The sequence below is a fragment of the Oncorhynchus nerka genome, linkage group LG28, assembly GCF_034236695.1.
Source record: "Oncorhynchus nerka isolate Pitt River linkage group LG28, Oner_Uvic_2.0, whole genome shotgun sequence".
Classification (NCBI taxonomy): domain Eukaryota; kingdom Metazoa; phylum Chordata; class Actinopteri; order Salmoniformes; family Salmonidae; genus Oncorhynchus; species Oncorhynchus nerka.
The window spans coordinates 3,486,214-3,498,853 of NC_088423.1; the positions used below are offsets into that span (position 1 = coordinate 3,486,214).

At 41.7% G+C, this 12,640-nt stretch overlaps 1 protein-coding gene across 3 annotated transcripts in view; it reads left to right on the forward strand.

Annotated features, from left to right (window-relative positions):
- The first annotated feature begins 205 nt into the window (after positions 1-205).
- The window catches only part of LOC115112839 (F-box only protein 11), a 45,064-nt gene continuing 32,629 nt past the window's right edge, over positions 206-12,640 (forward strand). For 2 of the 3 annotated variants that reach the window (XM_029639836.2, XM_029639837.2), the window contains exon 1: positions 209-504. In XM_029639836.2, coding sequence (XP_029495696.1) covers positions 417-504 — 88 coding nt within the window. In that variant the 5' untranslated portion in view covers positions 209-416. Of the gene's footprint in view, positions 505-12,640 lie in introns of all 3 variants that reach the window. The other variant, XR_003861038.2, reaches the window with a different exon arrangement.

The following is a 12,640-nucleotide window of genomic DNA, read 5'->3' on the forward strand; positions in this document are numbered from 1 at the left end:
CGTGATGATTAGGCTACAGTAGGCTAATAATAGCAATAGTTCAGAAGGTAAAGTGAGTCCATAATAGCCTTTCTTGTTTCAGTCTCAGTCAGTCAATTTCAGACATTACAGACACACATTCCTATTTGCAGTGGCAGAAAAAAACGGCCTACTTCGATGTGCTATTGGTGGATAGTCTTCCCATGTGATGTTCTTGTTGTCGGACGGTCGCTGTGTGCTAATGGCTCCTCCTGCAACAGTGATACGGAGCTGAGCAAGGGTTGCAGGGGCAACGCAAAAATATATATTTTTCTCGAGTTGCAGGAAAGGGGTGACTTATTGCGCAATGTTTAAGAAAAAAACATTTTAGATTGCGTGCTTAGACGTCGTTCCAACTATAGAGAAGGGTTTGATTTATTTTATTCTAAACACCGCAAATGAACTCCGTCAGAGCAACCAGCAGAAGACCCAGGCGAGTGTCGAGGCCGCGCCCGGTACAGCCGGAAAGGAACAACCAGGAAAGAGGTAATGCATGTAACGTCACCTCTAAGCTAACTGGGCGCATTTTAAACAATTTCAGAAATACGTTGGTTCGGTTACTTGTTGACTCAAATTAAACGTTTGAATAAAGCTGTGGCTTTAAAAAAAAATGGGTTGAAAACGTCTTTCCCTTTTGGTGGAGACTGTAGGAAACGCCGAGGCTTCTTGTTCTGTCGACAATCTCTTAGGCCGCGCTTTGTTTGGCTTGGTTTGTTCCTAGACCTAAGCGAATCCTTGCTGATCTTGACTAGACTACAGGTCGTAGAAGGATGCCAGCTAACTAGCTAGATTACTCAAACGCACCAACGACTATAATAATACACGTCTAATAATGGTTAGCCCACGAGTTTGTCATGAGGTAGTTTTTTTTCTATTTCTTGGTAGTCTCGCTAGTGTTTATTAGCATGTAAAGTTAGCCAGCTGGCTAGTACGCTAACGTAACAAGCAAACTGGCAACCCATGATGACGTTATCTGTAGACAACTAGCCAGGAACTACGCCTTTGTTTGAATAGCTCTTAGGAAAGTATCAAAGTGCACATTTACCTACAATTGTTGTTAAATTAGCATATTGGCGGCACATTGGACTTTCTTCTAATTACGCCTTCACTTGTTATTAACTTAACCAAAGTTGCGTTTGGTCTGGAGACGAGTTGTTGGCTAGCTAATATTAACATTAGCTAAAGCAGTTAGGTAGTTGTTTAGGTGGCTATCTAGTCACGTCACAAATGGTAGAGAATAATATTGGTTATTATATTCAGCATGGATAGTTCAATTAACTGCATAGTAGCTGAATAAATCACGTTTTAGTTGTGGTTAACGTTACTCTCGCATAAGCTAAATTAGACAGTTAGCTAAATTAGCTTGACGCATCTAAATTTGCTAGCCAGCTTATCCATTTTGTCTATGTGCGGCGTCTCACCACCGTAAATCACCATCAATGTCTGGCTGTGTTGGGATGGACATTGACGGTCGGACACCCATTGGAGTTGTGTCCCGAAGCGCACAGTGGGTTAGCAATGTGGTAACCAGGCAATCTTTCGAAAGATAACGTTTCAAAGGTAAACAATGTTTATGTTCCATGTGCGATAATCTAAAAATAGGCTCACTACCGGTACTTTGCCAACTGATGTTTAGACAAAGATGACTTTCTAAATGCAGGGAAATTTCACCTGAAGGGACCGACCATCACGTCAGCAGAGCTTTTTGTGAGTGCTAACGTTAGGTGATTCAGTTGGCTTGATGAAACTAGGTTTACTACAGTCAATTTGCCAGCTATGTTATTGTAGTAACTATAAATGAACGTGACTAGCTAACTAACTTGTTGGATAAGTGACAGCCAGCACTAGTAGTAACGTTAGCTGAGACAGCTTCAACATAGTCAAGGCAGCTGTTCAAATGGTGATCTGAGGCCTCTTTGAATTGCAGAGGTGCATGTAACTTTTGCTAGCTAGGCTATATTGGATGCGTTTACACAGACAGCCCAATTCTGATATTTTGGGCAATTATGAATTAGTCTGCATCCATTACTCCATACCACACCCACTACCACTTTAACTACATGCTGCGGACACTGCCATTAACGACTGCTAGCCAGGACACCGACAGTGTCCTTCGCCAACGCCTGCGGAGCACTGCTTTCCCAGTTAATTTAATGTTACGGTAAGGGTAGTTTAGTTGGCTACACTAGCTAGCTACTTTGCGCGCCATAAAGTTAAGAGCTGCGGGAAAGCAGTGCTCGGGAGGCGAAGGACAGTGTACCCGTTTCCCTGCTAGTTAGCTACTTACCGTACTGTTAACAGAACTACCGGAAAGCAGTACATGTCGGCGGGGACAAAGGACACTACCTAGCAGCCTTCTCCTGTGGTTATTTTGTTGTTATTGTTGTTGTTGGGGGGGGGGGGGGGGCTGTTGGCATCCTTCGTTGATGTATTACCGCCACTTATTGTGCTGGAGTGTGGAGCAGAGACAGCGCTAGTAGCCTCAATAGCAGTGGCCACAGCATGTAGTAACCACAGTCTACAGATGTGTTATTGCAATTATTAGCTAAAAAGCTGCTCTGATTGGTAGAAATATACCTCCAATTGTTAGAAAATATTTTCTCCTAATTAGTTATGCTGCGTTTAGACCGGCTGACGATTCTAATATTTTCCCACTAATTGGTCTTTTGACCAATCACATCAGAGATCCGTTCAACAAGATAAATAGTTATTGAACTTTGACTAACATTAGCGTACATATTCCATTTGTTTTGTTTTAGCCGCGACAGTCTGAAAACGTTTGCGAACAGTCTGAGAAGGTAGTATGTGGCGAATGGAAGTGTCTGATTTGGGTCTAAACTGCCGCTAAAAATAATCAAGTGGCCATGTAGACTTTCAATTGTAGGAATTCAATTTAGTAGGAATTGCCAAATCATTTTCAGTTTGAACATTGTCGCTAAAAAGTCAGTAATCCTTACAAAAAGTAGTTTGATGTTTCACTAACGTTTTGGAATGTGTATTCAAATCGTTCAACTGAAATTGTTACTCTGGCAAAATGTTGACTGCAAACAGAAGCCTTGTTAAACTCACCTCAGATCTTTTCACATCAGATCTTTTTCAAAACTGAAAAAACAATTAGTGAAATAAAGATCTGAATTTGGCTGCTGTCTAAATGCAGTCTTAGGGAAACATATGAAGTTGAATAAGAATGTTTGCGACTGGCATTTGTGAACTGGGCTCGGTCTACTTCAGATGTGGAACGCATACACTGGAATAGAGATTAGCCCTAGGCTACATTTACAGATTACAGGCCTACATATAGACATTTGCATTCATCGGCCTGAAACACTGTTTTGTTATTGTTACTACCACCTCTTAAACTATTTACAATCCATGTATCTGGTATTATATTAGATCTTCATTTACTTTTGTACCCTAAAAACCTGAAATGTAATTTAGCTGATGTTGGCAAAATCATAAATGTGCCCCTGTTGCCAATTTCCATTGATCTGTTGGATGATTAAATAGTGGGGCACAGGAACCATGACAGGAACAATGCAGCTTGACCCTGGCTGTCTTTTTAGTAAGTGAACCCAGTTTCTTCCTATCGAGGTCTTTATTCTGTCTACTCCCCACCACCCCTAGGATCCCATCTCTAGTCTTGGTTTGTTCCCCAGTAATGATACATTGATGATGCTATAATGAAGGTGGAGCACAACCCGACAGTGTACACTATGTGTCCTTTGTAGTGCTGACCCCATTTAGTCGACTGGTCGATTGTTTGGTCGATAGGCTGTTAGTCGAACCGAGATTTCTTTAGTTGAGCAGTTGCAATTTTGTCATGGTGCACAAGACACCCATCTGATTTGCGCCTTACTCAGTGGTCTAAACCATTGCGGAGGCCACAGGGATGGCACATTCCATCACTCTAATACATGTGATACTGACATTTTATATAGTTATATTATATAATGATGATGGTGCAACGCTAATAAATAAATAATTTAATAACATGCGCTTTCCTCCGCATTCGCTGTCCACGGTTCTGAAACGTAATCTTCAGTGCGGTGTAGAATTGGCAACTTTTCCAGTGTTGCTATGTGCATAATAGCAAAATTAACCAGCATATTGGGATTGAGAAAAAAGTATTTGCCTTAAACCCTATTCTGACGGGATTAGTTTTACTGGCACAAGACACCACAACTATAATTTTTGTCCCGTCCGAATCTGCCATATCAATCATATGTACTTTGCAGAAGAGTTACAAATCCAGCCAGAATAATCTAATGTTTTTTGGCAAACTCCAAGGTCCTCTGATAATACCAGTCCCATGCGAATCAACATCCCTGTATTTTGAGATAAATGTCTGAGTTTGACAGGTGTTGCTCGTGGTTTGAGCAAAAAAACTAACTGATTGGATACATAGGCCTTCATATATAGGCTATATGTATCAACTTTCACAGTGAATGCTTTTGTTCATATGTTTTGTGTCAAATGCATATGTTTTATTATCAAATGCATCAGTAAAAAATATTGCACATATTTAATGTTACCCTTGCTGTAAATGGATCACAAAGCAGCATACAACTGCCTAAATATTTTGAAATGGAAAGTTCACTTTCGCATCCACAGCCTTAAAACTAATTTTACGTGCACTGTTTAGCTCACATCTGAAGGCTGGGGGGCATTTAGGACGTCTAAAATATCCTAATGATTCTTTTTTAATCAATCTGTTATTTTACCAGGTAAGTTGACTGAGAACATGTTCTCATTTGCAGCAATGACCTGGGGAATAGTTACAGGGGAGAGGAGAGGGATGAATGAGCCAATTGTAAACTGGGGATTATTAGGTGACCGTAATGGTTTGAGGGCTAGATTGGGAATTTAACCAGGACACCGGGGTTAACACCCCTACTCTTACGATAAGTGCCATGGGATCTTTAATGACCTCAGTCAGGACACCCGTTTAAGGTCCCATCCGAAAGACTGCACCCTACACAGGGCAGTGTCCCCAATCACTGCCCTGGGGCATTGGGATATTTTTTCTTAGACCAGAGGAAAGAGTGCCTCCTACTGGCCCTCCAACACCACTTCCAGCAGCATCTGGTCTCCCATCCAGGAACTGACCAGGACCAACCCTGCTTAGCTTCAGAAGCAAGCCAGCAGTGGTATGCAGGCTGGTATTCTGCTGGTGAGGGTGATTATGATCATACTTCCTCAGTTCAAATATTTTGGTGACAGTATACCAAAGATGGTTTGGTACTAGGATAGGATAAAGTAATCCTTCACCCCCCCCCCCCTTAAAAGACCTAGATGCACTATTGTAAAGTGGCTGTTCCACTGGATGTCATAAGGTGAAAGCACCAATTTGTAAGTCGCTCTGGATAAGAGCGTCTGCTAAATGTAAATGGTTCAGAAACTTGGGAACCAAGCTCTAATTATCAATGTAGCCCAGTTATCGCCTGGGCTCAATTTACAAAAAAAGAAGGAATTACAGGGGGCAGTTTGGAAAAAAACGAATCACGTCCGAGTCATCCTCTGGAATAACGGAATTATGGGGTAATAATTACATAACCAACATTCTCTAGTATTACTAGTCCTGTGCGACTAGTGCTTAGCCTAGTTGTATAAGAAAATTGAGGATCGAGCAAACCCCAACTTAATTAGGTCTATAAATCAATAGCCTAACTGTTAAATGTGCCTGGCTTTATGTCATCCATATACAGTGCATTTTCATCAGTATTCAGACCCTTTACTCAGTACTTTGTTGAAGCACCTTTGGCAGCGATTACAGCCTTGAGTCTTCGTGGGTATGATGCCACAAGCTCGGAACACCCGTATTTGGGGAGATTCTCCCGTTCCTCTCTGCAGATCCTCTCAAGCTCTCAGTTTGGATGGGGAGAGTCACTGCACAGCTATTGTCAGGCCTCTCCAGAGATGTTCGATGGGGTTCAAGTTTAGGGTCTGGCTTGGCCACTCCTGCGTCGTCCTGTTGGAAGGTGAACCTTTGTCCCAGTAGGAGTGCCTGAGCGCTCTGGAGCAGGGTTTGACCAAGGATCTCTCAACTTTGTTCTGTTAATCTTTCCCTCGATCCTGACTAGTCTCCCAGTCCCTGATGCTGAAACACATCCCCACAGCATGATGCTGCCACTGTCATGCTTCACTGTAGGGATAGGTTACCATGGTAATGCAACTCAAGTCTTGTGCCTGTGAGATTGTCTAATAGCTGCGTTGTCTTCTCTTTCCTAGCAGTTGAAACTCAAATGTTGAAAAACAACCTAGCTCATGAACAAAACTATGTAAATTAGACCAACTTTTATGCCTGTGCAGAGCGCTTCTAAAAACAAATCTTTAACTCCGCTCTTCACTTGTGCACAGTCCCGAACCAGGCAGTGTTGCAGCTCGAAGTGGGATAGGATTCATAGTTCTTTGACTTTGCGCGATTCATTTACCAGCTATGAAACAAAATGGCAGAAATACTTTGTAAAATAAATGCTCCAATATACTTGACTATTTTTATTAATGAATACAAGTGAAGTGCTCACTCTGTGGCATCCTGACCACCCGCCAAAGAGCTGGTGAAATAGACATCTTATCCGCCAATGCCAAAATCTACCCGCAGGTGGCTGGTGTCAATTTTAGGCCCTGCGTGCAACTATAGCTTTCCTCAACAGAAAATTCATTAGTGCAACACATTTGGCAGAAATAACTTAATTTTCATCAGATGACAACAGAAGTGCAACATTATTTGACTAGCAGCCACACAAGTAAATGAGCTTACAATGAAAAAGCAAGGTATTTTTAGCAAGTGATGCATGGCCATCATATTTCTAATGTTAATCATAGAATGTAGCCAGCTACATTTCCTAATGTTTTTATTGAAGTTAATCTTGCATTTTACCCGGACAAAAGTATGCTACACTATGCTGATAGAATGCCAGTTCGTGAATTCTCATCCAAGTGGAGAATTGCAACTGAAGCACAAAATTATTCTGAATGCGACTAGAAATTACAATAATAAGCATTTTAGATCTTAAGCAGTTTATCTTTCTTCTTTGAGAAAACAAAGAATTGTGCGTTAACGCGACCCTGTAGAACACTGCTGTGCATACTCCTATACGCTCTGCACTATGATAGACACTAGAAGGCTCTGTGCAACATTGCTAGAAGGCTGAACTTTAATCTGTTGTATCTCTCCCAACTTTTGTCATAGGATTCATTCCCTCAGGAAACAGCAGAATGTCTCAATGATGATATATATGTGTGTGTATGTATGCATACTCAGTTTATCAGGTACACCCCTCTAGTAATGGCTCAGGGGCCTCCTTTGTCTACAGAACAGCCTGAATTCTCTGGGGCATGGAAACATTGCTCCAATGGTATCAAGGGACCTAACATGTGCCAGAAACTTGACCCACACCATTACACCGTTGACACCAGGTAGGATGGGACTATGGCCTCATGCTACTTACGCTAAGTCGGACCAGGTGCTGTTTTTCCACTCAATTGTCCAGTGGTCTGATCGCGTGCCCACTGGAGCTGCTGCTTCTTGTTTTTATCTGATTGGAGTGGAGCCAGGGTGGTTGTCGGCTGTAATAGCTCATCCGTGACGAGGACTAATGAGTTGTGCTCCGAGATGCCGCTCTGCATGCCGTTATTCGCCAGTTTGAGGCCCACCTGTTAGCTTGCACGATCCTTACCATTGTCCTTTTGATATCTCTCATCAACAAGCTGTTTTGCCCCACCGCGCTGCTGACTGGATGTTTGTTTGTTTGTCGCACCATTCTCTGTAAAGCCTAGACACTCATGCGTGGAAAGCCCAGGAGGCCGTTTCTGAGTTACTGGTGCCTGGCACCGAGGATAATACCACGCTCAGTCGTTTAGGTCACTCATTTAGCCCATTCTTACTTTTAATCTACACAGTAACTGAATGCCTCAATTCCTGTCTGCCTGCTTTATGTAGCAAACCACAGCCTCGTGACTGTCTGTAGGAGCAAACCATTTTCTTGAACGGGTTTACCTAATAAACTTGCCACAGTGTATATTGGCCCAGAGCCATATATATATATATATCTATCTATATATATATCTATATCTATATGCCTCTTGATAGGCCTATCATGTGATGTAGCCTATGTGTGTCTATGGTTAGGCTTGATACAAACTGACAGGGAAGGTTTCACAGGGTCTGTCTGTGTGACACATACATAGACGTTCTGACCCTGATGCACTGAGGGGTAGCCTAGTTCACTAAGCCAGCTGATTTGCCATATCTTGTTTGTACAACTGACCGTTCAGGCTATTATCATTGTCATGTTGTGAATCGTTTGTACCATGTCTTCCAGGCAAAAGACGTGGCTTTTTTCCGGTGAAATTCTGACCTGCTGCCTCTGAAACTATGATGTGGTTTTGATGATGTAATGGTCTTTGGACCTAGTGAAGGTCACGGATTAGAAGTTTAGTAATGGGAAGGACTGGTCTGGAATCATTGCTGTTCTTGATTTTTTTCCCCCGTTGCCATTAGCCTACGCCCCCAAACAACACAACTCTTTATTGCTGATCGGCCTGCTCCTGTTCGTCAAGCCTGGAATCTGATCCCTTCTCAGAGTTCAATAGTCATGAACAGGGCCTAAATTAACTTTTTGTCATATTCAACCATGGTGGCAGGCAGATGAAAAAAATCTATCAGCCACTCAGATTGTTAACCAGCCAAAATACCCCCCCCCCCCCCATAATTACATAAACTGATGACCATTCTTTGTATTGTTTCCAGAACAAGAAATGTATTAGAAAGAAGTAATGTGGCATATTGCTCAATTTCATTTGTTATTTTAACCCAAATATCAGATGAGAAAAAATGTTCAGCAGCTCCTTTAAGGGCGGGAGGTTACCGTGGTAATGTGGCCACGAGGTGTGTGAGAATGTAGTTAGTAGTTGACAGCTTCTCTTCGCCATCAGTGGAAGCAGCACATTCAAACTAACAATAAACAAAACAATGTAAATAGCCAAGAAACATGCACAAAAACAGCCATAACAATGACACTTTGCTGACTTGAGTAAATTAGACCAATGTTTGTCTGTGCCAGCGCCTCCAAAAATGAATCTATCAGTGTTTCACTCAGTATGCAAAGCTGTTGTGCAAAGCTGTTGCTGCGCAAGGTGGAATGTAGGATATGTATTTATTTGTGCTATAAGCAGCTATGAAACAAAACAGCAGAAATACTTTGAAAACAGCTACTTTAGCGTTTTTCTTCTAGAAATCGCAACTCGCACATATGCCCATACTTGACTATTCACAAATGCGAATGCCAACGTGGCTGTTGAAGTAGACATTCTTACCCGTCAATACCTAAATCCTACCCGACAATTTTATGCCCTGGTCATGAAGCTGCTGCTTGCAAATGCTTGCAAATACATGATAGGATAGAGGATGGTTTTGTTGTTGCTACCCTCTAGGGAGATCATTGTAACTGATCTAAGTATATTTAGTCTGTGGCATGCAATATTCTGAAAGGCCTCTCAGCCATGTGTAATTTGTGTAGTTTGCTTCCCAGACACACCAAGCCCCGCCCCCTGTCACTCGAGCAGTGGTTCTTCCTCACTGTTATATTCACGAGAAATTTCCATGCTGTTCCATTAGGTCAAATGCAGTCAACAGATTGTTCCAAACAAGAACGATGCTTCTTTCCACTTACTATAAATCTTTCCAATTCGTGAGAAGGCTTTTCCCCCCTTCTAGTAATTCTATGATCAGCACACATCACCATCCATGCGTCTCTGGTCATGCTATCCTGGTCCCCTGGGTTCTATCACCTGCTCTGTTCAGCACAATTGTTGATACTCAATAGACTGGGTCACGTTCAGTTGGCAGGACATGTCCTATGAGAACTCGAAGGGGAGGTTCATGGTAGTCAATGGTTTCACCCAGACAGATTCATGAAAGCCACCATCGCAAGTAATAAACCATGCAAGTGATATTTTCTATTGGTTACTTTTGTTAGGTAGCATAAATAGGTAGGCTGCTAGCATTGTGATCACTGGTCTGTGTGAATGAAGCCAGATGGTAAAATGTCAATTTTATTCAGATATTTGCACATGCATATTTTGTATTTTTGTATGTACATTTAAAACAATTATAATAATAATGGAATATCTACATAGGCGTACAGATGCCCATTATCAACAACCATCACTCCAGTGTTCCAATTGCACGTTGTGATAGCTAATTCACGTTTATCATTTTAAAAGGCTAATTGATTGTTAGAAAACCCTTTTGAAGTGAAGAGGTGACTCTGGGATGCTGGCCTTCTAGGCAGAGTTGCAAAGAAAAACCCATATCTCAGACTGGCCAATGAAAAGAAAAGATTAAGATGGGCAAAAGAACACACTGGACAGAGGAATTCTGCCTAGAAGGCCAGCATCCCAGAGTCGCCTCTTCACTGTTGACGTTGAGACTGGTGTTTTGCGGGTACTATTTAATGAAGCTGTGAATGGGAACTCAAGTGCCATCAGGCGCAGGGAAGTCAAATTACTCACTGCTTCATGTATGGATCCACAGCAGGGACTCCTAGCTTGACTGCAGATGAATGGAATGTGGCCAAATACTCTGCTGTCAGTCATAGAGATCTGAGAAGCAGGCCGACTTATTGAACTCCTCTCTGTTAAAGATTTTGGAGCTGTGCAAAGGAAATGTAGCTCGCTGCATTGCAGCCGTAGTCTGGCATTTCTACTAGTCATAGCCTATGCAGAGTTCTCAGGACTAGCCTCGATTTTATTCTAGCCTTGTCCTCTTATTTACCTGTTCTCTTTTATAAACAAGGCTACTTCACACATTGTCACAGGAAAAATGTTATTGAATTGACTGAATGGTTTACTATCATCATGTCATTGTTATGGCTTTTTTAAAAGTGTGTGTGGCAGTCAGTGGCGTTTTTAGATGAGGGACGATGATAAAAAATGCTTCATGAGGATGGCCTTATTTCTATCACAGCATATTGGTTGACTGTCATTCATATTCCCTTCACCCAGCTCAATAAAACATCGCTAGGTTTAGGCCTACTACTTGATACACACATTTCCCTGTACCCATCTTTAGGTTGCTACAATCTAGCCTATGAATGAAACTATACAGGGTGCCATGGTCGAGAAATTTTAGTAATCAAGGTGACAGTGACACATTCAATACCTGCTTTGCACAATCTTGCTTGCATCTAGCTGATCTAGGGTGTAATTGTTAGTCCAACAGTTTCTATTGAACAAATTCAGGTATGTTTATCCCCATTCTGTTTGCTTCCGTTTAATAAACATTTTCCAACAGAATCGGGGGAATGAATACATCCCTGAGCACACGCAAGTTCACTTTCATATCAGCCACATAAAAACAGCACAAATCACTCCGCTCATTGTGTGTATACAATTCCTTCTCGCATTCATCAACTCGCTCTCCTCACCTTTTCCTATCGCTTGTGGACCTCGGTGCACAACACATCAGTTGTCTGTGGCAAGGCGAAAAAACTTTTCCAACCCAAACCTTCATATTGTATTAAGACCGTTAACAGCTACATACAGCATATATAACATAACCGTTAACAGCTACATACAGAATATATAACATATCGTTGTCACGTCAGTCAACTAGAACTACTAGGACTAACGCGTTAGTAAACCTGCTACAATCATGCAGTACAGTGTATAATCAGCAAGCAGTTTAGCAGTTACACTGGCTGGCCCCGGTGGCAATAAATGAATAAAACCAACTGACTTGGAAGAGGTCCAGTGTTGGATAGTCAGCTAGCTAACATAGCATCCCACTCGGTTTGAGCCGGGTGTTTGAGTAGGCTAATCTAGGTAGCTGCATTTGCTAGCAAAGTGAAAGTTAAAAATATATATATACAATAATACAACCAAATAAAGCTCTTAATTTGTTCAGAACTGTTCAACTATTGTCTTTCTCTCTTTTTGAGTCAATTGCCCACCACATTTTATACACTGCAGTGCTAGCTGTAGCTTCTGCTTTCTTTACTAGATTCATTATCTGTTCCTTTTGATTAGGTGGACAATGTCAGTTCGTGCTGCAAGAGCTCTGAAGTTGTCATAATTACTGTTTATGTCTATGGAAGGGGGTGAGAACCATGAGCCTCCTAGGTTTTGTATTGAAGTCAGTGTACCCAGAGAAGGAGAGAAGGTACCTGTCCTCCGGCTACACCATGGTGCTACCCTACAGAGTCCTGGTGAGATCACTATAGACCTTCATTGCAAAACGGTGTCTTTTTAATAAATTATTTGATGGTATGTGACTATCCATAGTATAGTTTTATCTAATAAGGATAACTTTAAAACAAATGTTAACTTCACTAGGGTAGGGGGCAGCATTTGGAATTTTCAATGAAAAGCATGCCCAAATTAAACTGTCTGCTACTCAGTCCCAGAATATAGGATATGCATATAATTAGTAGATTTTGATAGAAAACACTCACGTTTCCAAAACTGTTAAAATAATGTCTGTGGGTATAACAGAACTGATATGGCAGGCGAAAACCTGAGGAAAATACAACCAGGAAGTACTATTATTTTGAAAGGCTGTTTTTCCATTGAAAGCCTATCCACCATACAAAGACTTAGGACCCAGTTCATGAGCTCTGTG